The sequence below is a fragment of the Perissodus microlepis genome, chromosome 8 (genome assembly GCF_051167445.1).
Source record: "Perissodus microlepis isolate ML-2025 ecotype Zambia chromosome 8, ASM5116744v1, whole genome shotgun sequence".
Lineage (NCBI taxonomy): Eukaryota > Metazoa > Chordata > Actinopteri > Cichliformes > Cichlidae > Perissodus > Perissodus microlepis.
The window spans coordinates 7425644-7448762 of NC_140468.1; the positions used below are offsets into that span (position 1 = coordinate 7425644).

At 40.8% G+C, this 23119-nt stretch overlaps 3 protein-coding genes across 12 annotated transcripts in view; 2 read left to right on the top strand and 1 right to left on the bottom strand.

Annotated features, from left to right (window-relative positions):
• Positions 1-11252, top strand: part of tanc2b (tetratricopeptide repeat, ankyrin repeat and coiled-coil containing 2b) — a 162655-nt gene extending 151403 nt beyond the window's left edge. For 8 of the 10 annotated variants that reach the window (XM_084937264.1, XM_084937267.1, XM_084937269.1 and 5 more), the window contains 7 exons: positions 248-423; positions 1012-1144; positions 2010-2039; positions 3270-3361; positions 6380-6526; positions 6688-6788; positions 6950-11252. In XM_084937264.1, coding sequence (XP_084793390.1) covers positions 248-423; positions 1012-1144; positions 2010-2039; positions 3270-3361; positions 6380-6526; positions 6688-6788; positions 6950-9020 — 2750 coding nt within the window. In that variant the 3' untranslated portion in view covers positions 9021-11252. The remainder of the gene's footprint in view (positions 1-247; positions 424-1011; positions 1145-2009; positions 2040-3269; positions 3362-6379; positions 6527-6687; positions 6789-6949) is intronic. The other 2 variants (XM_084937266.1, XM_084937268.1) reach the window with 1 other exon arrangement.
• Positions 11253-11326: 74 nt separating this feature from the next.
• g6pc3 (glucose-6-phosphatase catalytic subunit 3) lies at positions 11327-15329 on the bottom strand. Its single transcript, XM_084937275.1, has 6 exons — positions 15013-15329; positions 13450-13556; positions 13253-13343; positions 13017-13135; positions 12356-12497; positions 11327-12247 (listed from the first exon to the last, which is right to left on the bottom strand). The coding sequence occupies exons 1-6, from the start codon at positions 15228-15230 to the stop codon at positions 11905-11907; spliced, it is 1020 nt and encodes a 339-aa protein (XP_084793401.1). The 5' UTR covers positions 15231-15329; the 3' UTR covers positions 11327-11904.
• Positions 15330-15413: 84 nt separating this feature from the next.
• lsm12b (LSM12 homolog b) lies at positions 15414-23108 on the top strand. The gene is made up of 5 exons (XM_084937277.1): positions 15414-15743; positions 18390-18523; positions 19173-19282; positions 20804-20930; positions 22468-23108. Exons 1-5 carry the CDS (start codon positions 15617-15619, stop codon positions 22558-22560), a joined length of 591 nt encoding a protein of 196 aa, XP_084793403.1. The 5' UTR covers positions 15414-15616; the 3' UTR covers positions 22561-23108.
• The last annotated feature ends 11 nt before the right edge of the window (positions 23109-23119 follow it).

Here is a 23119-nt window from a genome sequence, read left to right on the forward strand (position 1 = left end):
AATACTGACTGCACTAATAAAACTGAACCTAATTACGGTTTTCAAATTATGTTTACTGTAATTGGATCCAAATGAAATCAACGGCAAATTTACAAAATCAATCAAAAGTAATACAGCAGTTAGTTATTAAAAAAACAGAGACACACAAATACAAACCAGCCAACCACAGATGGAGATTACTCTGAGATGGAGTACAAAAATACGCTTGGCTGCGTCTCACTGTTCCTGCTACTGTTTCCCGTCCCAGGAGCCTCCCTGTCATTGATGGATAAGGAGGGTCTAACTGCTCTGAGCTGGGCGTGTCTGAAAGGCCATTTACCTGTTGTCCGCTGCCTGGTGGAGAGCGGAGCCGCCACTGACCACGCAGACAAGAACGGACGCACGCCCCTCGACCTGGCTGCCTTCTACGGCGACTCTGAAGTGGTATGTAGCTAATGTGGAAACCAAAGGGATGCATATACGACACCCATACGTAGCTCGTATGTGTCTGATCAGGTTTTTATATTGATGACATTGATTTAGCAAATTTGTAACTAGCTTAGCTATTTCTATGGTAAGCTATAGAGTAGTATGATTTCTTTTTTATAGACAGAGGTGTCAAACATAAGGCCCAGGGGCCAGAATCTGCCTGGCAAAGACCCTAATCCGGCCCCACTGGGCAGATTTCAAACATTTTAAGGAAAGCACCAAATTTGGACTTTTAAGTATATTTTCACAAGTTCTACAACATTAGCTTTACTGATAAAGACCTCCCAAATGGTCATACATAATAATAATAATAATAACTATCAGCAATTTGACCTACAGTAACTCGTCTTGCTGGATCAGACCACACCAGCCTTCGCTCCTCACGTGCATCAGAGACTCCTCGGCCAACCATGGCCCCTGTTGCTGGTTCATCACTGTTCCTTTGTTGGCGAAATGTACAAGAGAGGCTTTGGAATCCTGGATGATATGTCTCTCTGTCCTTCTCTTTTTCGCTCATTCACTACATTTTCTTTGTCTCGCCAGGTCCAGTTCTTGGTGGACCATGGGGCCATGATAGAGCACGTAGACTACAGCGGGATGCGTCCTCTGGACAGAGCAGTGGGCTGCAGAAACACGTCCGTGGTAGTCGCCCTGCTAAAGAAAGGAGCCAAGATAGGTAAGAGCAAGTTGACAGAATTAAAGAACCTATTATTTAGCAAACAGACGAGGGACTCTTAAGTGCAGCACCTTTGTTCTGTAGCGCCACATAACAGCATTATTTGCCTGCTGTGAAATAAGATACAATTGGAGATTGTATTTTGGCTGAAAAGGTCATGCATCGGCGTTTAAGCATGAGCTGCATGAAAGACTATAAAAGGAGAATTCAGAAGATGATTGTGTACACACTTCCTGCTGGTCATTATAGAGCACTGTAGTACTCCAGTGTAATAAGCCATGGATTCAGGTTTGTGTCTCCATGTAGCATAAACAACTTCCTGCTACTGTATGCCATCCCACCCCCCTGGTGCTGCTTCTCCACAGCTATTTATGGCTCTGATGTGTGTTTCTTTTTATTGTACTACTGTTGCTGTTATGTTGTTTTGCTTTCTCTCTCTCTGTCATGTTCTCTCAGCGCCTCTGTTTGTCTCTATCGCTCACGCTATCTCCCTGTTTCTCTCACAATCACGTCCTCTCTCTCGATTCCTCTGCGGTTGCTCAGAGACAGGTTGTTATTAGCGCTTGCGGTGGTTTCTTTTTGTTTTTTTCTTTTGTATTTTTTTGCTGAGGCACTTATCTCCGCTTCTCACTGCTGCTTGTATTCCTTTTCTCACTTCTCTTCCTCCTCCACCATCATCACCTCTCTTCTCTTTCACCCTCCTGCTGTTTCTATCTCTTTCTTTCCTCTCATTCCTACGCACTCCCACACCCCTGTTTCCCTGCAATTCTGCCCTCCCCTTCCTACTTACACTCCATCCCTTGCTCATGACCTCCCTCCTCTTCCCCTCTTACTCCTATCCCCCCGCCTCTCTCTCCGGCCCCAGGATGTCAGACGCTGCCCAGTCGGCCCCGAGGTAAAGCCAAGGCTGTCGACTTCTCACCCTACCAGGCATTTTGACAGCTCTATCTCCTCTCTCTGTGTTGTCTGTGTCGTCCTAAGTGTCGGCAGGCGAGCTTAGCTACCCAAAAACCTTCCCAAACTGACAAATAATAACATGCAAAGGTATTAGCACTGACAGAGACGCAGTCGGGATTGCCTAGAGGTAGATGCTAACATTGAAGTGGTTATTGACAGCATGCCCAGCCTCCAGCCTGTGACGTCGTATCAAGGTGTTGACCCTCCATCCCACAGATGCATGACGGAAGCCCACAGTAACTCTTGCGTGGTAGTGATTTAGCGGAACTGCATGTATTTGTAATACCTCTGTGCCACTGCCACCACAGACTGCAGTGATAAACCATCCTCCAGACGTTTTGTCAGTGTCAGCTAGGCCAGGCAGCAGCATTCCCACCCTCACCACCAGTTCAGGGGACAGCTCACGCCTGCAGAGCCCCGTTTTATCCCTCCTGCTTGCCTCTTTTGTTTTTCCCGTTACTGCCCCTGTGTCTCCTTGTGCTAAATCCTCCTCCTTTTCATCTCTGTGGTGTGTGCACATGTGTCAAGGATTGCTGTTGCGCAGATACAACAAAGACCGTCTCAGTCAAGGGATTGTGTTTGATTTCTCAATCATTTTTTTCCCCTGTTAGTTTTTTCCCCCGTTTAATTTTCTTGCTTTTTAATCACGTCTGTGAATTACTGTACACCTGCACTTCTTGACAAGACAAACTGTGTCTTAGTCGAAAGTCATGACAATATGCTTTGATTTAATTTCTCTGTACTACACATCTACACTAGGTTGCCTGGGCCAAAACATATTTGTTGATATTATATAATTAATTGTTAAAAAAACAAAATAAAAAGCCACTTTTCACAACAATGACAATGCTAATTTTTGTACGACAAATAAGCACTTTTAAAAAATTATTGGCAAATAGCATTTGACCCAGGCATGATGTCACGATGGTGACAGTGCTCTCGAGGTGTCAGGATAGTTTTTTATTTATTTTTTCGTAATCTTTCCTCTGCAGTGGATTGCCTGTCTTTTCTCTTCCATTCCTCCATTTTGACTGTTGTCCTCATTCCTGTTATTATTGTTGTGTGTACTGTGACTCCCAGTCGCTCCTCTCCTCTTTCTCCTCCTGCTCCTTCTCTCTGCTTATTACTGCGTGTCTTTCTTTCATCTGCTCCCCCCTTTGTCACACAGGTCCAGCCACGTGGGCTATGGCCACCTCCAAACCCGACATCATGATCATCTTACTCAGCAAACTCATCGAGGAAGGAGACAGTTTCTACAAGGTCAGAGAACAGGCTGTGCACTCAGCAGCTCAGGTTTCATACTGTGAATGAAAGATGGGTGATGGATATCCTTCATATGCAAGTTTAAAGATGCCTTTTTGGTAAAGTCATAAACTCCCATTGAAAAATTCTGATCTTTGTGTCGCATATCTGGCTATAAACCATATCCATATTAGAATATTCCCAAGCCAAAGACATTATTTAAATAAGATCTCAGTAGTGTTTGTCCACAAATGAATTTAAATGGCTAATTAGATATTTTGCAATTTATCCATCTAGATTGTTTTGGTGCAAGTTGCCCAATTTTGGAAGCTAGTACATGCCTATCCCCCATCTTTCTGAACACGAGAATGAAATGACGTAGGAGTTTCAAAGGAATACTATAGATACATCTTCTCAAACATCACAGATGTGTTTGACTCTCTGTGACCTTGACTTGAGTGTCAAGGTCACAGAGTTTTCTGAAAATACTGTGAACACAATAACTTGAGAAAGACGCCATCTTGGATTTTCAAATTAATATCATAGATCCATCTGCTTGGAGGGTGAGGGGTAGCCCACCAGTATTTTCTAATGTGTTATAGGTGCTTAAACGGTACAAATGGACCATTTTAGCCTGTGATGTAGTCGCTAGAGAATATTATGGTGCAAAAATATATTGGGCATAAGTTTTGTGGATATAAAATAAATATCATTGGGAAATTAAAATCACACTATGTTCTTATAAGGTGTTACAAGTGGGTATTTTAAACCTCTTTTTAGGTGGTTGGGAAAAATTATGACATCATAATATCTGGTTTAGAATAGAAGATGAAGTGCCTGCGTGCTCTTTATGGTTCTTCAACTCCTGATCATGCCGGGGAAAATTTGCATTGGCTATTTGCTGTAATGATCTTTTCTTTCTCTTAAAATAAATGGAATTAAAGAGGACCCAACTTATGGTGCTAAAAGTGGAAACAATGCTAAAAAAATAACTTAGCAGAAATGTCTCTTTCCAGAAATCAGTTTCTCAAAATAAATCGAGAGCAGTTTTGTTTGGGGAAACCGCTCAGAAGCTCGACTGTAATGCTGGCTAGCTGCATGCTTTGTCATTGTAGTTTATTAAAAAGAAAATAGTTCCTACATAAAACAGCTTACACCAAAATGTATTGATGATTTGATTTGATGCAATTTATTTATTTGTTGTTTGGTTTCTGGAAAGAAACTAAATGTATTTTAAGAAGGTAGAAATCTTCTATTCTGTCTATTCTACAAAACTTGGCAATTCACAACAAAACCATCCAGATGGATGAATAGCACTGCAACGGTACTTGCAAAAAATGATTTTGGAATTTGGGTGCAGTGATTAGTCCAGCTGGCTCCGTACAAGAAAGTTCCTGATTCAAAATAACTGATTGTGATCATGTATTGGGGTGGAAAATAAATGGTTACCAGCTGAAACATCAAATATCTGAAGAATATGAAGTTTTCATGTTATCCTGTGTGGGTACTTCTTTGCACAGTCCAAATACATGCTTGGTAGGTTAATTAGTGATTAGAAGTTGTGTGTAGGAAAGAATGTAATGTGTGCTATCATCCCATTATAGCTAGAATATATTAATATCATATTAATGTGCCATGAGGTGGATAAGTGCTGAAGAAATAAGTGAATATATGTATATATATATTAGGGGTTCAACAATACATGTATCGGTATTGAACCGTTAGATACAGTCCTTTCGGTTCGGTATGCATATGTATCGAACAATACAAAAGTTTTAATTTATTTTATCAACTTTTCTTCTGACGATGCTGTCGGTGTCGAGAGCTCAGAGGACATGCGTTCGACTACTCCGCCTAGGCTGTACTGTCGAGCGCAGATCCACTGAGCGCAGCGCAAGCTAGTGAGACAGAAGCTAAGCTCGTAGCAACATGGCAACTGCCTCAACGCTACCCAAAATTGAGCCTCCCCCACCCTCATTCAGATCTGGCGTTTGGAACTATTTTGGTTTTCATGTGAAGTATGACCCTGATGGACAAAAGTAAAACAATATGTCGGATGTGCCACGCAACGCTCAATTACATTGGTGGGAACTAGTGCGTTAGCACAGTTAGCTCGTTAACGTGTTGACGCCGTCCAGCCCCACGCACGGAGCGATCCGCGGTAACTCGTTAACGGAGATTTGCCGTGTTATGGCGTTAACGTCATTTTAATGAGATTAACGCTGACTGCACTAGTGGGAACACAACGAATATGACTGCACATCTACGCTGACATCATCCTAGTGCAAAGACATATGGAAGCAGACAAAAACAACAAGCACGCATGCTACAAACTTTACCCAAGTCATTTAGACAGACATTAGCACATGATTCTCCTTATGGGACCTGATATGTTTAATATGCTGCAGAGAATATAGCCCAGAAGAAGGGTATAGTTTAGCTTTTATTTTGGAAAGAGCCATTTCTCTGTTATAAACTGTCTTTTCCAAAGATGAGCGATTTCTCGATCAGATAGATTTATTTATTTTTTTTATTCTTTTGTTGTTTCAGCAACATTAAATTTAAAAACTACTTTTGAGTTAAAATATATATTTATAATTTTAATAAATGACAAATTAAAAAGGCATGAACATTTTTTTGTATTGAAAAAATATCGAACCGTGACACCAAAGTATCGAACCGAACCGTGAATTTTGTGTATCGTTGCACCCCTAATATATATATGTATATGTATATATATGTATACATATATGTATGTACATATATGTATACATATATGTATGTACATATATGTATACATATATGTATGTACATATATGTATGTACATATATGTATGTACATATATGTATACATATATGTATACATATATGTATGTACATATATGTATGTACATATATGTATGTACATATATGTATGTACATATATGTATGTGTGTATATATATATATGTGTGTATATATATATATGTATGTATATCATCATATATATCATAAATGAAGGATAAGTCAGATGTATCTTTTTGTATTTGTCCAACAGAAGGGGAAGGTGAAGGAGGCTGCACAGCGTTATCAGTACGCTCTCAAAAAGTTTCCACGTGAAGGCTTCAGTGAGGACCTTAAGACATTCAGGGAACTCAAAGTATCGCTCTTCCTCAACCTGTCCCGATGTCGAAGGAAAATGAACGTAAGTCAGCAGAAAAGCAGCAACCGTGAAAAACACTAAATTGTTAAAACTGAAGGATGTTACTAAAGCCTTTGATGGTTAATGATACTATTGGCCACATGTCAATTTCTCTCACTGTTCTGTAGTGTTCATTATTCTTCTCCTGTGCTTAACCTCTCCAGGACTTTGGGATGGCTGAGGAATTTGCTACTAAAGCGCTCGAACTGAAACCAAAATCTTATGAGGCGTACTACGCCAGGGCACGCGCCAAGCGTAGCAGCAGGTACACTCATTTTATCCTTGTACAGATCAGAAGAATGCTTTCCTTTTTCCTTACCCCTTTCTCCGTGGTCTTCCTTTTTAAAGGATCTCTATATTCTTCCCCCAGATTTTACAGTTTTATGTAATTTACTTTATTTATTTATTTATGTTCTATTATTTTAGACAATTTCCTGAAGCCTTAGAGGACCTGAATGAAGCCATAAAGCAGTGCCCCAATAACAGAGAAATCCAGCGGCTGCTCCAGAGGGTGGAAGAGGAATGCCACCAACTTAACCAGGAGGAGCACCAGCAGCAGGACCTGGAGCTGGAGCCTCCTCCCTCACCCCCTCCTACACCTCCCCCAGAAGAGGAGGAATCCCTGTCTCTGTCCATGCCTCTCCCCCCTCCACCAGAGCCCCGTCTGGAAGACATGGAGCCCGTACAGGACTTGTTTGAGGATGAGGACTACCTGGAGCAGGAGCTGGAAGCCATGTCGATGGGTCTGCCCCCACCCGAGTCCCTCTCAAATCCCTCCAGCCTTCCTATAATTCAGAGTCCACCCCTCTCCCCCACACATCCAGATCAGATTTACTTGGCTGGAGGCTCACCCATGGGCCAGCCTTATGAATACCACCCCACCTCTTCCTCCATGTCCTCCCCAACTCGGGGCTCCTACCAGCCCACGTCACCCTCCCTCTCTCCAACACATCAGAACTCCCATTACAGACACAGTCCCCCTCACACCTCCCCAGTACACCAGCCATCCTACCGCTTCAGCCCACCTCCTATGGGTACCGGGGGTCAGGGGATGGATCACCAGAGCCCACCGCCTTCCCCTTTACGTCGGGCTGCTCAGTATAGAGCCAGTCCACCGTTAGAAAGTGTTTGTCTGTACAGGTCTCAGTCTGGGTCACCTGTGCGTTATCAGACAGAGCAGCTTCCTGGAAGACCCAAATCTCCCCTCTCCAAGATGAGCAGCCAACGTTCTTTCCAGCTGAGTTCGCAGCCCTCTTTATCCTCACAACACCACCAAGCCCAAGGCCTCCGTCTGCAGCCTTCCATAGCCCAAATAGTCCGCACAAACCAGCCCAGCAACGTAATGGGAAATAGTAGTTATGGTGGCCAGATGGGCCACTCCATGGGTGGTCGCTATCAAGGGGGTTCAGTGGATGTAGAGAGCCGCTTGGTGTACCAGCCCTCACTGGATGGACGGTCAATGTCCCAAGTCCAGGCCAGCCTCAGTTCTGGGGCCCTCTGTCAGCACGGCGGCCGAGGAGGGGTTATGGAGTCGAGCCTGTTGAAGGATGAGCTACCCCAGCGCCCCTCCTCTGCCTACCGCGCCAGCAGTGGGGGCCCGGGGGGCATCCGTTACAGCCAGACACCTCAGATAAGCCGCAGCCAGTCAGCCGCCTACTACCCAGTCTCTGAACACGTTCTTGAGCGTGCCAATGCTATGCCCCCCTGCCAGCTGGGCTCTCCCGAGATCCCCCATATGGTTAGACGCCCTGTGAGTGCCAATACTACTGAAATGAAGCAGCATGTGCCCACCCCTAGGCCTCTCATCCATTCTCAGAGTGTAGGCCTTCGATTCTCACCTTCCAGCAACAATATCTCAACTGGATCCACCTCGAATTTAGCCCCGGGTTTCAGGCCTTCCTCTTCCATTCAGCAGATGGAGATTCCTTTACAAGCCACATACGAGCGCACCTGTGATGACATCTCTCCCATCTCTCCCTCCCAGGGTGGTGGGGGGTTGTATCAGGGAGAGACCACTCGCTCCCGCAATACGCCTTTTATGGGGATCATAGACAAGACGGCTCGGACTCAGCAGTACCTGCATCAGCCCTCACGGTCCAGGGCAATGACATCTATGGACTCTGCCATCAGCCCCACCTCCCCCGGTCAGCTGGTCCAGCAAGGTTCCACCTACAGTCCCCCCGCCTCACTGGGTAATATCGCCTACTACAACAAGACCAACAACGCCCAAAACGGACACCTGTTAGAAGAGGATTACTACTCCCAGACTCAGCCCCCCTCTCTGGGAAAGCTGGCCAATGGCTCCCGTGGCAGTGGGGACATCCTGGAACGGGTCAGCCAGGTGCCCACCTACCCAGACGTGAAGGTGGCGAGGACTCTGCCCGTGGCACAGGCCTACCAGGACAACATGTACCGACAGCTCTCGCGTGACTCCCGGACCCAAGGCCCCACCTCCCCCATCAAACCAAAGAGACCATTTGTGGAGTCGAATGTGTGATGGCCTGTCTGTGATTGGATGGTTGGACTGGGCTTGTTAGTGGAACTGAGAGAGTAAAAAATATTTAGCTCGACAGAAGATGTGATGGGGTGTGTGTGTGTCATGGACGAACTCATCTCAACGAACTCACTAGAGAAAGAAAACCACAAAGCCAACAAACACACTTTAGGGTATTAGACATTATCTTATATGAAAAACATAACGGTGAGAAGTGATTCTTTCAATATCATAATCTGCAAACAGGTAGGATAACAGGAGGATCGCAAGTTCTAATCTAAATCAGAGACCAGTTCACTTCCGACACGTGGCACATTGTCCCCACATGTGACCACATCAGGTGGGACTCCAAGAGTGAAAGTACTACCCATCGGACTCTACTTGTGGACTCTGTATCCATCTTCTGTTCTTTCAAAGTGTGCTCTTAACCAAGGTTGCTAGTAGGCTCTATTCTATGTAATACAATATTATATGTTCAATACTGTACATTGCTCAGAAAATACAAATGGCTCAACAACTCAGTACTTAGAGAAAAATGACAATATTTATAATTAAGTTATATATTGTACATAAAAAGAAAACAAAACATAGTTTGCATTTTGAATTTTATTCTGTTAACCCTGCCTCTGTGTCACATTGCAAGTCATACGGATGTGGAAAACCGACCGGTGGACAAGGGACACAGACAAACTTTGACTGATGAAGTTACCTCTGTTGTGTCAAAATAAAAAGAATTTTGCTATAATATAATGCAAGCGAATGTGTCAACCTGCAGATTATTTTTTGATAGATTAGTTAGAAAATGATAAAGTTATCATTCCCACTTCCCCAGCAACATCTTCACAACATATTTTGCTCTATCAGCAAACCAAAAGAGTTTAAGGAGAAAGCAGAAGAGCAACAAATCTTCACCGTCTTTTAAATGATATCAGTCGATAATCACAGTAATTAAATATGTATTGTCTGTCAGGCAATAATAGCAAATTATTTTGGCTGCAACTTGTCTTTCACTCAGTTGGGTGCTTTTATCAAATGGCAGAAAAATAAAAATCAAAGTTTGCCTCTGTCCCTCCTCCGTGTGAGCGATGGCGGAAAGTACTCAGCGACTAAAAGCAAGCAAATGCATACACAACCACTGTTACCAACCTTTCCCTTTCTTCTGCATTGTTTTTATGATTTCTTTTAAATCATAATGCATTTTTATTCAGCCACTTCTGCACTAAAATGCCTGACAAGGTCTTAACTAAGGGTGCACTTTATGTATTTTACTTACTTTGTTGTTACGATTGTTACATTAGGAGTAAGTGAAAGTGGGCGTGTGATCCGTCAGATCGCTGATCAGTGCTAACCAGACTACGACAGACACTTATTATGTGAATTGCAATGCAGTGGTGAGTGACAATGTTCAGAATCTGGGATGATATATAAACTTTCTAGCACAAGTAGTATGTATTGGCTCAGATATTTCACTCTGTCCAGTTCAGGTTTGTTAGTTTGTCTGTTTAGAGAGGCAAATCATATTTAAGTAACTCCACCTCATAAAAATATATTCCTCTAACTCTAAATCACTGGTTTTGACACCATGTCCACTGGCACACGTCTTCTAAATAAATCGAACCTACTGCAACAACAAAAGACTGAGATTTCAGTATCCAGGAGCTCTGTAATTTGGAGTTTGAGTCATAGAGATGATGAATAATGAAAATATTGAAGTAATTTATATATGTGGGAATGATTATAGACTATTTGTCTGTAACATTTTATTTTGGATGTCTGATAAAGAATAAATGGAGACAGTTGTCCTCAGTTTCACCTGCTACTGGAGAGAAGCCCTACTTAACTTTACAGAAATGAAGGTATAAACTGTATTATACTTAATTTAAACAGGACTTTTTAAGTTGAGGTTATTTGAGGGTGTATGGTTTCAAGCTATCTGTGTATATTAGTTCGCTGTAAATAGTCTGATGCATGTTCTATTCTTTCCATGACCTCAAGCAGAAACATGTATAGCAGTGTCTCTGGTGTGTGTGTGGTACAACGTTTGGATTAAGATGAGGAGACTGCTATCCCCCGAACTTATCCTTGTCATTCTCCCTCAACCACGCCAGACAAAAAAGTTCTTTTTATTTTATTTTAACATATTTGCTTGCTGAGCAGAGTTCTCTTGTCTGTAAATGTGAGCTTTCAGATCGCTGTGAAGTTTAATTAAAAACAATAAAAAAGAATGTGTTTTTATCTCATGATAACTGATTGTAATCTGTACAGTCGAACATATGTATTGGAAAAAAAGAGAACATATTTATAAATGGTTACCAACTGAAACACGCCCTGCATGTCAATCATTTATTTTTTACTGATTAGGGAATAACATAGGAATGTAGCTTTCAAGTTTTTCGGTCACAAAGCAATAACACAAAACTGAGCATCAGACATCTGCACAATGTTCAAATTCTTTGCCTTTCACTAGTTGCAAATCTGAGGTTTTAAACCTCGGTAACAATCTTTGACTCGTAAAGATTCAAACAACACAAAATGCACATAAACAAAGTTGCACTTTTCCCAATAAAGTCGATATTTAGCAAAAATACTGTAGTATTTACAACACTTATGATTGCACTAGATTCACTAGAGACATACTTTATGCCACAATGTCTCAATACCGGCACTTTTAAAATCATCAAATAAAAGGAAAAACACAGGTCACAGACTGGATAAAAGGCCATTGTTTAGTGAATTTTAAGACGTGAAAATTAAACTTAACCCATACCCATCAAAATGGTTCTGAAACGTAGCGAACATTAAACATTAAATGTGTTTATATAAACTCTGAAGGAAACTCCAGTTTTGGGAGGTGTTTAAGGTGCACATCATGTGTGGAGGAACTCTTCTAGTCTTTCTTTTTTTTGAATGTTAATAGGTGTACCAGCCCAGGCACAAGTACCATAACGATCAGAGGCACTAGGACGAATTTGACAAAGAACAGGCTGTAGAAAAGGCCCAGTGGTCGGACCGGGAGCGGTAGACGATTCACGTGGTAAAGACCCATGGATGATACAGCCATAGACAAAGCTCTGGGAGCCCAAGGTAGAGACCATCCACCAGGCTTCCAGTACTGTGCCAGCCCCAAACCCAACAGGGCCCCACAGTCTCGGGTGAGAGAGGAGAATGGGGCTGTGTCCAAACGAATCCATTCTGCATGGCTGCACCATTTCTTGGCCAAAGCAATAGACCTGTTGAATCAAAAACATGACCGGTCATGGAAGGAAGTCCCTTTATATTATCACAATATATACTGATCAGACTCACTGATTAAACATTAATGTAATAGAGTAACTCACCAGGAGAGGTCAATTCCCAGCTGCTTTAATCCAGCATGGAGCATCAGAGCTCCGAACAGCAGCCCAAAGCTTAAACTAAAGAAGAACAGCAGGGGGCGACCTTCTGGTACTCTGCAGCTCAGGACAATCCCCAGAATGAAACCTGACAAGAGCATTTCATCAGATTAAGCTGCACACATGGGAAAACTACCCTATGGGTCTGACAAATCCAATTATGAAATTCTTTTTTGGGAACTACAAAAATCCTGTAGAATTGCACGGATAGTTGATAGCAAGAAGCTCAAAAACCAGCACAAGTGATGATGGAGTGCACTAGTTCTACATCTGTGTTAGAAATATTAACACTGAATAATGTTTTGATTCAGAGGACACCTGTTTTAGGAGGGGCATCAATCATTTCAGCAAATCACATTCTGCAGCACAGCTGCATATTTACACAATCTAGGTCTTAAACATGCTTGCCTGTAATCCATTAGAGTCAGTCAGTGAAAATATTTAGTGTATTTTGAATTTAAACCTGTATGATTTGCAGCTGTGATCAAATATCAAACAAAAATGGCTTTTACACTTTGGAGATCACTGCATTTGGCTTTTAATATACTTTTTATAAAGTGCCCCACCTTTTTCAGAAATATGATTTTTGCATAATATGTATTCAGACCTGTAATGGAGCCAGCAACGACCTGATGAGGAAAGTGTGCGAGGATAAAGATCCTGGAGATTCCAACTGCAACAAGCATCACCACATAGAGGACGTAGGGAGCAGCTGATAAGAGAACACTCCGGATTCAGAAAAGGAGAGATTTGTTTAAAAGTAGTTACAATGTGCAGCAGTTTTGTGCATTTTTAGAGCCAAAGCAGCATACTGCACTGGATTTAGCTTAAACAGGGACGTACCTGTGAGAACGGGAGTACAGAAAGGACCCCAGCGAGGACACAATGACCCACCAGACTGCTGCTGTCACCATCGCATGTCCAGACGGACTGCCTGAGAAACAGATGCCAACTTTGGACTTGGAGATCTGAATGTTTGATGATTTAAGGACATTGGCTATGACTCAAACACAGTCTATTTTTCTAAGACAACTTCTAACCTGGGCCTGTTTCACAGGTGGACGGAAACTGGTGAATTTTCGGTTGCTTGTTGACAAAAAGACGCGATTCACCGATCCACCAGAATGGCCTCTCTCCAAACAGCAACCTGATTAAAAATAAATATAATATATAAATACATTTACACACACCCAAAATAACGCAAATACATTCAAGGTCATGGCTTCACTATATTTTACTACATTTAATACGTTTTTTTTACTTGTTGAATCTAAGACATTTTTTTTCTCCAAAAGCCTCTACATATTTACTCTTCATTCTTCTTATTACTTTACTGGATCTTATTTAGTTCAAAGTTCCTTACTGTATTATATTTGGCTTCTCTATACCTCTCCATCAACACTCGCAGAAAATAATTAGTGTAATCAGAAATATCTAAATCAAAATAATACATGGCTTTTAAAAATCTATATTATGTCCATGGTAGGTTAGTTGTATTGTTTCTCTACTTGGTACATTTGTAATGTCTTTTGTATTTTTCCTTTTTTTTCCTTAATAATTGTTGAGGATTTGGGGCTTCATTTTTTTCTATGCATGTTCCTCTGTCTTTTGCATGTTTTCCTTAAATGTATCTTGTTTTATTTCAAGTTTTTAATGGTATAATGTAAATACATTTATTATAATGAAAAAAATGTATTTGTAATAACATTGTAACAACAATGTTATTAGTATGCAGGATCGCACCAAAGTATATTTCAGATCTTGAGGTCCTCAGCTAAGGCTGCTCTGGCCACCCCATAATCTCAGCTGGAAACCAAATGTGTTCAGGCTTTTTCTGTCAGGACACCCTTTCTCTGGTACAATCTGCCTGAGGAGATTTAGCTCATTATCATCTTTTAAATTTCTTAAAGAGACGTTTTACGAGCATTCTTTCCACTTCGTGTTACCACTTTGTTGTCTCTCATATTTGCTTTATTTTATATTCGTATTTGCTTCTTTTAGTAATCATTTTTTAATTTATTTATTTTCGGTCTTTAATTCTCCCGTTTATCTTTGCGTTCTCAGTATTCATATACCTTATGTTGTTTAATTTTTATTTCTTATTAAACGTTTTATTTGCTGTTTCCTATCTCGCCTTGTGAAGCATTTTATAACTTTGTTATTATCCATCTATATCGTTGCTTCCCTAAAATTTAATCCGTTGACAATTTTGGTCACATTTATGTTATATGGTTACTTCTTGTTTTTAATTTCCGTTTCTTTTCGTCATTTTTCTTGTTACACTCCAGGCTGTTTGTGGGGAAAATTCCATTGATCGGTCCCAAAGGTTCCGCTCATTTCTGTTTCACGTCGGACTAATACAGGGTTGTACTACTTTGCTGTACCGGAAGCAAAGACTAAACTAAAATTATTTTTATTTGTTTAAACTGGAAAAAAATGAACATGTGCAGGCGGTCTTGAATATATAATTAACAATTTTAATGTGAAAAAAGTTATGTATGTAATGTAGCAACATGCTAGCATGAGACATACAACCGCAATGGTAAGTGTAAAAACTAAGTTGGACGGGAATATTCAAATCGTGCTTCATTAAAACGCCTTACCATTTGAACACTAAGTTTAACCACTCCGATATAGCTGCCATCCAAAGCACCGCTACCCCAACTCTCCTGTTGATGAAATAAGTAAAAGGAAAGACGAGCAAAAAGGCTGCTTTAGGGTCTCCCATATGAGTGACCGTAAGCCAGAATTTCTCCTGAGTCTTCGTCCTCTGCTGGAGACCTTCGGCCATCCAGACGCCTTGGGTATAAATCTCCTCCATTCCTTTCTGCCTTCTCCCAGTACAAACACTTTGATATGTAGATGGCAATCTAAAGACAGCCCTTTATTTGATGTGTTACAGTGAATTCCACAGTACTGCTCTACATCCGGTAGGGGGCGGGACACATCGGAAGGCGGTTCAATGGGAAACAAAGCGACATCCTTCGTCGAAGAGAGAAGTTGTAGTCGTAGTAGTTCTGCAGTTGAAGACCTTAGTTAGTGATTCAATGACACAACTTTACTTAAACTAGATTTGATTTGGCAGGAATTATAATTCATCACATTAGAAGAAACGATCGACGTACTTTTGTTACGCTCAGGTTTCGTCTCCATACGACATCGCGTCGCTTTACGTAAAGCAGGCGCTCCGGTTTCCTGGCGGAGAAGATGGCGGCTCCTGGACCCGGGGAGTATTTTAGCGTCGGGAGCCATGTCGCATGCGTCACATGCTTGGGCCAACGTCTGCAAGGAGAAGTTGTCGCGTTTGACTACCAGTCCAAGATGTTAACTCTGAGTATCCTTTTGTTTGTTTCGAGCTGCGGATGGAGGGGTTGCTGGCCTGCCTGGCTGCAAGGGCCTGTAGGGTAACCGAAATGTGGCAAATAGTGATCCGCGCAGGCGTAATTGGTGCTAGCAGAAGCACACACGTTTGCCCGTTTTATATATTTTCTTATTTCAGATAGCACCTCATCTATCTTCTGTCTGTATAAGCCTTTAGTTGGGGTTGCCTGGTAATTTCTTGGCCTCTCGTTAGCCGCTCTAGCAGCGCATGTGTTTTGAATCCACTCATTGTATTGCCAGCCCTCAACATGGATCACTATCTGGCAACGAATCCTCGTAAGGCATCATGGCTGTGTGCTCTCAGCAGGCACAACCGTTGCTAGTTAGCGAGCTAACTGATACTGGGAGAGTCTCGCGTGTTGATGGTCCACATATTGACCTCACATGGTTGGTGATGCCATCAGCCGGAGATGCTCACGATTATTTGTACAAGTTAGAGATTAAGTGGTTTCCGAGTTCACGCTACACAATCAGGGTGCTTTTAGCATGTTAGCATGCTAGATTTCGGTCAACCCCACACTGCAGCTACTGGCTAGCTCAATTAACGGGTTTGGCGTTCTCAAGCTTATCAGCTGGGCTGTAAATATTGTGTGATTGTGCCACAGTTTATTTTAACATGAGTCATTTGGGTTGGAGTAATAACTTACTTACTAACACTAGTTTGCTGGCGAACATGGCTACACCCATCAGTGTGAGTGAATGAGTGAGTGAGCGAATGTGCATCTTATCATGTTCCTTTATCGCTGATCACCGAGTTAATTGCACAGACTCGAGAGGTTATCGTGTAGTTATCGTCATTGTGGCCAAACTTTGAGGTGATTAAATCAAATGAAGAGTGGGGAGCGCTTAGAGCTGATAGTCATGGTCTTTCTAAGTGTTAGTTTAACACTAAAAACACTTTGTGACGTTATCTGAGCTGTAGAAACGCCTGGCCACCTACTTTCAGCTCTACAATGTGTGATAATGACGTTATAAACGTGTAAGTGTGCTCAATAGCCATACAGGCATTGTATGTATTTCTGCTTTACCCTTTGAACGACCCCCAAAACGTGACTAATCGAGGTAATATGTTCACATGCTAAGTTTGAATGCAAGGCCTGTGTAAAATCAGATGACTTTTCTTATGTATTTATCGACTTTCAGACAGTCGTTTCCAATGTATTTATTGCAAGAATTCGGTTTATTCATCAACAGAAGTCATAACTTAAGTTGGTTTTTTTGTTGTTTTTTTTAATAATTAGTTTTTTTATGGATCAGTTTGCCAAAAAACATATACCGCTCAGTTAGATCTAATGTTCATAAATGGTGTGTCTTGGGATTTGGTGAGATCCATCTATTATTTAAGCAGCTGCAGTAGAACTTAATGAGTTGAATTTATATTTGCTAAATTAGCGAACTTCTAAGGTCCCAAAAGATGGTGAGGAAAACAGGACCGTGGATCACTGTATTTTGTGAACCAGAGAGTGGGCAATCCCCTGCCTATACAAAAGAGACTATCTGTGAATAACAGTATTATATTTTAAGACAAGTTGACTAATCTTAACATTATTCCAAGACGGGATACTTAAACCCACACTCGATTTGAATTAGAGGCAGACAGTTTGTTGGAATATCTGTGGAGGGAAACTATATGGCAGTAGAACTTACTGTAAAGTGCAAAAGGGCTATTTTGCTACAGGCGTGCTATCATAAGTTTATAGTCAAAAGAAGAATTGATTGCATGGAGGATGTTCTATGCAGATGTGAATTCATCTGTGCCATGAAATGTTGTTTTGCTCTGAGGTGCACAAAACCTTTTAAAACTGCTGCTGTGATATAGAACCCAGAGCAAAACAAAAATCAGACTAGTTCTTATGTTACGCTTGAGTTCCCAAGTCAGCAGATTATTATTGTTTAAGTAAAATTTCCTGACAGTTGTTTTAACTAGTTACTGTACAGTGAGAAGGAATAAATAAATAAATAACAAACAGGCAGTGTTAAAGCCCAAACAATGTGTGTATTTCCAGTCATTCATAGAGCGAGCCAGTCCTGTATTAAGTAGCAATAATAATAACACTTTTGAGACTTGGTTACATTAAGCTTCATAATCAGTAATCAGCAAGAGAAGGTAAATGGTAACAACAGCAAGTAAACACTGAAAAACTTGGATAAACTTGATATGACGGGTAATAAATCAATCAATCCAGTAATAATAAATTAATGTGGAGTGGTGATTAAAGCAATTTCACTCGCTAAAAGCCGTTATGGTAAGTTGTAGATACTGGGTTTGCTGACCTCGTTATGGGTGCTTCGTGACTGTGGATCAGTACATGTGTTTTTTGCAGTTTTTCCTCTCATAACACATTTTAGCCGTCTCCATTCATTCATTCTTTCATTCATTCATAGATGCTACAGGTGGCAGCAATGCTTTCGGTAGTCCCATGCTGTAACTGGCACTACCTTTCACTGTCAGTGTTTGTCAGCCAGTGTTCTCTGAATAATGAGCTTCTCTGTGCAGAAAACCAATGTCCCAAGTTCTTCAAGGGGACAGATAATAGTCATTTTTGTTCTGTCATTCACTGTCACAAAGTTGTTTGCCTTGACCTAAGTGCCTTCAAAGAATGTGCTTCCTCCAGTGGTAAGCCAAACCTCAACGACGTCATCCTGATCAACTTAGCCTATGTTTCTGATGTGGACATTATAAATGACCGCACTGAGACTCCACCCCCTCTAGCATCACTGAATGTTAGCAAGGTAAGTCCAATAATTTATTTTATTTTTATACCATTTATTAGTTTTTATGTCTCGGTTTACATCAAGTGTGGTGAGTGTCAGGCGCTGTTGGTGAATGGGCCAGGATATCTCCTAACTTTACAATGAGGATTGCCTGAATGCTCCAAAAATACTTGGCCCTCAGTGAAATACTGTATTCTTTTGGCCAAAATGCATTTGCCGTTTTGGCTGCGTTTTGAAGAGGCTGTGAAATGGGGCTGGCATCGTTAGTAGGTCTAGAAATAGACTTCTGAGGATTGAGACCCTGATTTGGAAAATTGGAACGCAGCAGAAATAAAAGTCAGTGTTTATAGATTATTTCCCTCCCCCCCACTTAAATAAAGTAAGCCCAAACTGAGCCCTGTGAATAAATGGAGACGTGTCGAGGGTGGTTAAATGCTGAGATATAAACACTGCCTCTGTAATCCTATGCGGGAAAGTGAAATGTACTTTTATATAAACCAAGTTCGCTGCTGGAGTGCTGAACCTAAAATCACAATTGGAACCTGAATTTTAGTTTTTGCAGTTAAAAGAATAAGCTGTTCTTGTTTCAGACCAAATATTTGATGTGCCTAAAGAAAAAAAAATTAAATAAAAAAAAATGCTGTGTGTTCTGTTTTAATCTTTACAGCTTGCCAATCGAGCACGGACAGAAAAAGAGGACAAGCTGTCCCAAGCCTATGCAATCAGTGCTGGGGTTTCTGTGGAGGGCCAACAGCTATTCCAGACTATTCACAAAACGTAAGAACTTTATGCTACTGTTCATTCACTTCACAGGTCAGATGGGGGTAAATGTTCACCTGATCGGGTCAAATTTCTTACTGTATACTATATGTATCATTGACCACTAATTTGTGAGTATTTTATGCCACTAGTGGCTTAAAACACTTAAAGATCTTCATGATTCAATCAAAATCAATGGAAGGACACTCACTGACCATCTTGAATCCTACAAAGAGATTATAACAACAAAGACTTTTAATGTCATGTCAAAAAGGGAAGTAAAATATTCAAAAGAAAAACCAACAGTTCAGCAGAATCATGCTGCTTATTTAGAAAACATCATTTTTTTCCTTTTAAAAAAGCTGACTTTGAAAGTTTGAAATGTGAACTAATATCATTTTTTCTCTAGCCATGTTAAAAATGAAAAATTCAGTGTACACATCTGTACATTGTGCAGATGTGTACACAACAGTGAAAACAAACCAGTAAACTTTCTGTTTGAAGCATTAGATTGAATTTTAAATACATAGATATTTATTTCCCATTGCCAAAACTTTCAGGGATTTTCTTGAGATAGTTTAATAACCTCACAGTTGCATCAGAGCAAAGCTCTTGCCAGCATTCAGATACAGTTATGACAATATTTATTTGGACAGAGTGGACAATGACAACTTTAATTTTAGCTACACTGAAACCTGCTTCAAGTTACATTTATATAACTGGTGTATAACTCTTGGCTTTCCCAAAAAGTTGATTCTGTTCATCTGGACTGGTTTTTAGTGGGAGAAACATTTCACCACTCATCCAAGTGACAATTTAAATTGCAATTTAAAAAAAAAAAAAAAAGAAGAGGAAGAAGCCTGGAACAGTGGTAGATGATCACAGGATCCTTTCTATAGTCAATAAGAAACACTCCCATCATATGTCCATCATAAAGAGAATACTCTGTGACAAGCTGCAAAATGGCGATCGTTGATCAGTCACAAGGTCAGGTTAGTGGGAAGAAGGAACAAAAAAAGGGGGAAAAAGCCAGACCTGTTTAGGAACAGCATTCTTTGAACAGTCAAATGCAGCTAGGTTGACTGGAAAGAGCTTTACAATGCAAATTGAAACTTACTGAGAATGCACTACAAAAACGAAGCAAAAGTTGTTGGAAGGCAGAGATGTTGAATTTCAACAATAACCTGATCTTAACCCACTCGAGCAAGAATTTCCTTCCGTTGTGTGATAAAGGAAAAGGAATGCAAAGTATTAAACCCAGTCATTGAAGTCTGAGATTTAGGAGTAACTCAGGATCAATATTAATGGGGAAAAAAGTACTTGGCGACTAAAAGATTAAAAATAGTTTCATTTAAAAGTGGTTGATATTTGTAAAGCTTTCATATTTTTGTGCAACCTGTTGAAATAAAGCTCTAATCTGTAAATTGAAACCGAAATATATTTTCATCTTGTTCCCTTTGAGCTGATTCATGAAGATGAATGCGCCTCTTGATAATTTAACTTTTACACTTTTTTTTACACGTTTTCTTTTCTTTACAGCATCAAAGACTGTAAATGGCAGGAGAAGAACATTATTGTGATGGACGACGTCATAATCTCACCGCCTTACCAGGTTGAGAACTGCAAAGGCAAAGAGGGAAGCGCTTTAAGTCATGTACGCAAAATAGTAAGTACTACTACACTTTCTATTTTCACCTTTTCACATGTGTAACTGTTTATTTCATGATGACTTTGTCTTCAGCTTTTGTTTTTACTTGATTAGGGGGGGTTAGAGATTCCAAAGTGACATTTTCAGACTTGATTTTTTTTCTCTTTTGTGTGTGAGCATGTGCTCATCTCCACATGCTTGCAAGTTTGGATTAATCTAATAAATCCGCAAATCCCTCGACCTCTGTTACTTCACCTTTGTCCGTGATGAGTGCCCCATATGCTGCATTTTAACAACAGTTTTTTGAAGTTGTATGCAAATGTGATCGCTGTGCTCTGTGTTGAATGTTCTGTTCTTGGTAGCATGCATCACTAATTCCCTGAAGGCATATAATTGAATGAGTTCAGTTCTACTCTTAGCCTCTTCCTCGCTGACGATTTGATCGCTTTTCTAGGAAAATTCAAGTCTGTAAATCTGTGCTGTCTTGTTTTGGGCACAGACAGAAAACAGTGTAAATGGAAAGTGCAAATGTTCCCCCGATTAGACACTTTCGCCCCCCTTTTTCCCCCCACCCAACGCAGTGTAAGACTTCCACATTCAAGTGTATACATTAGGTGTGTGTCTGTCACATAAAGCTGCTCAATCGTTACAAACTATTATCAGGATTATTTAGCACAGTCATTCATAAACTTAAGAGTCTCATCTCGAAGGGGGATGACCAGTGAATAAGCTGCAGGTCAACTGCTGGAGGGAGCTGGGTGCAGACAGGGATGGGATCACCTGCATGGCAGCAACAGGGTGAGCGATGGAGCTGACTGCCAGCTGTTAGGCATCACAGAAAGTGAACTGTTGTGAGACACCCTGAGCAATCAAGAGAACCACTAATAGCACTTTACACAGGTTCATATATGGAGACTTTGTGAGTTTAACTTTCGGTAAAAAAAAAAAAAAAAAGTTAAGGCGAGGGGGGGGTGTCTCTGGCTTTCGGTCCTCTGTGCAGAAATCACTTGTATTTTTGTGCCATGGAGCTGAGAGCAGCTTCTGAAATATGCCAAAGTCATTGGTGTTGCATTCGGTGGCCTCAGGCCTCATTCTCTAGTTTTTATACACCCATTCCCATCACACTCCAAAACTTGACAGACACTTTGTTGATGGGTACCAGATGGTCATGGCTAAACACGATTTGAATTGAGCAAGACCACATTCATTTAGCTATTAACTTTAGCTATGGTCCCAGTGAGGGGAACTTAAAGATAAGCATGTGTTTGGGGGGCCGTAACAGTAATTCGTCATAAGACTTGCTTTTTATATTTGGAAAATGTTTGTTGAGCTTCTCGGAGCCGGTGACTTGTTTTGTTTCACGTCAGTTGTGACTCAATTTTGTTGTTATTCCTATCTTTGGTTTTTCCAGGCTGAAACAAGTTCAGATTTGTCTCGTTTCTGTCAATTTGGTGTCTCTATGTTCTATCTGTAAACCATAGCTGGTTCAAGTCTCACCATAGTAATTTTATCTATTAATAATGTTTTATTTATTGTTTTTGCTTTACCCTCACAGGTTGAGAAACATTTTAGAGACGTGGAAAGTCAGAAGTCCATGCAGCGTTCACAAGCACAGCAAACACAGAAGGACTCCACTTTATCTTCTTGAGTTGGCGGTGCGGGTCGGCCAGAGAAGGCGACGCGGGTGGTTTTGTTCCCACTGCCAGACAAAGTCGGCATTCCTTCTCCACAGTCGGAGACCACCAGGAGGAGCGCTGAGGGCCCTGGATCCCGAAGATCAAAATACCATTAAATGAAAAAGACAAAAAAAGAAAGAGGAAAGATTAAATCTTAAATTAGACTTTATAAAGAATAATTTAAACATGAACCATAAACCAACCATAGTTTCCTTAACTAACTTGTCTCATTCTGCCCCCACTCCTCCCCTCTTGTCCTTGAAGCCTTTTCTTTTTCCCGCCCTCCTTCCTTTGCCTTCAGTTCCATTTCAAAAAAGAGAAAACTAGAGCAGTCAGAAAGGCTTGTTAGCTTTATTTTCTGTCATTGTTTCCTTTCTTTTCTTTTTTTTTTTTTCTTTTTTTTTTGCTGTATCCATGTTCTACTGTCTGTATTTTCTGTATTTTAAACAAAATGTGACTTGAAATGCCACACTTTAAAGGACATTTTCTAAAATAAAAGTAACAAAAATTCTGACTGTAATACCGTAATTT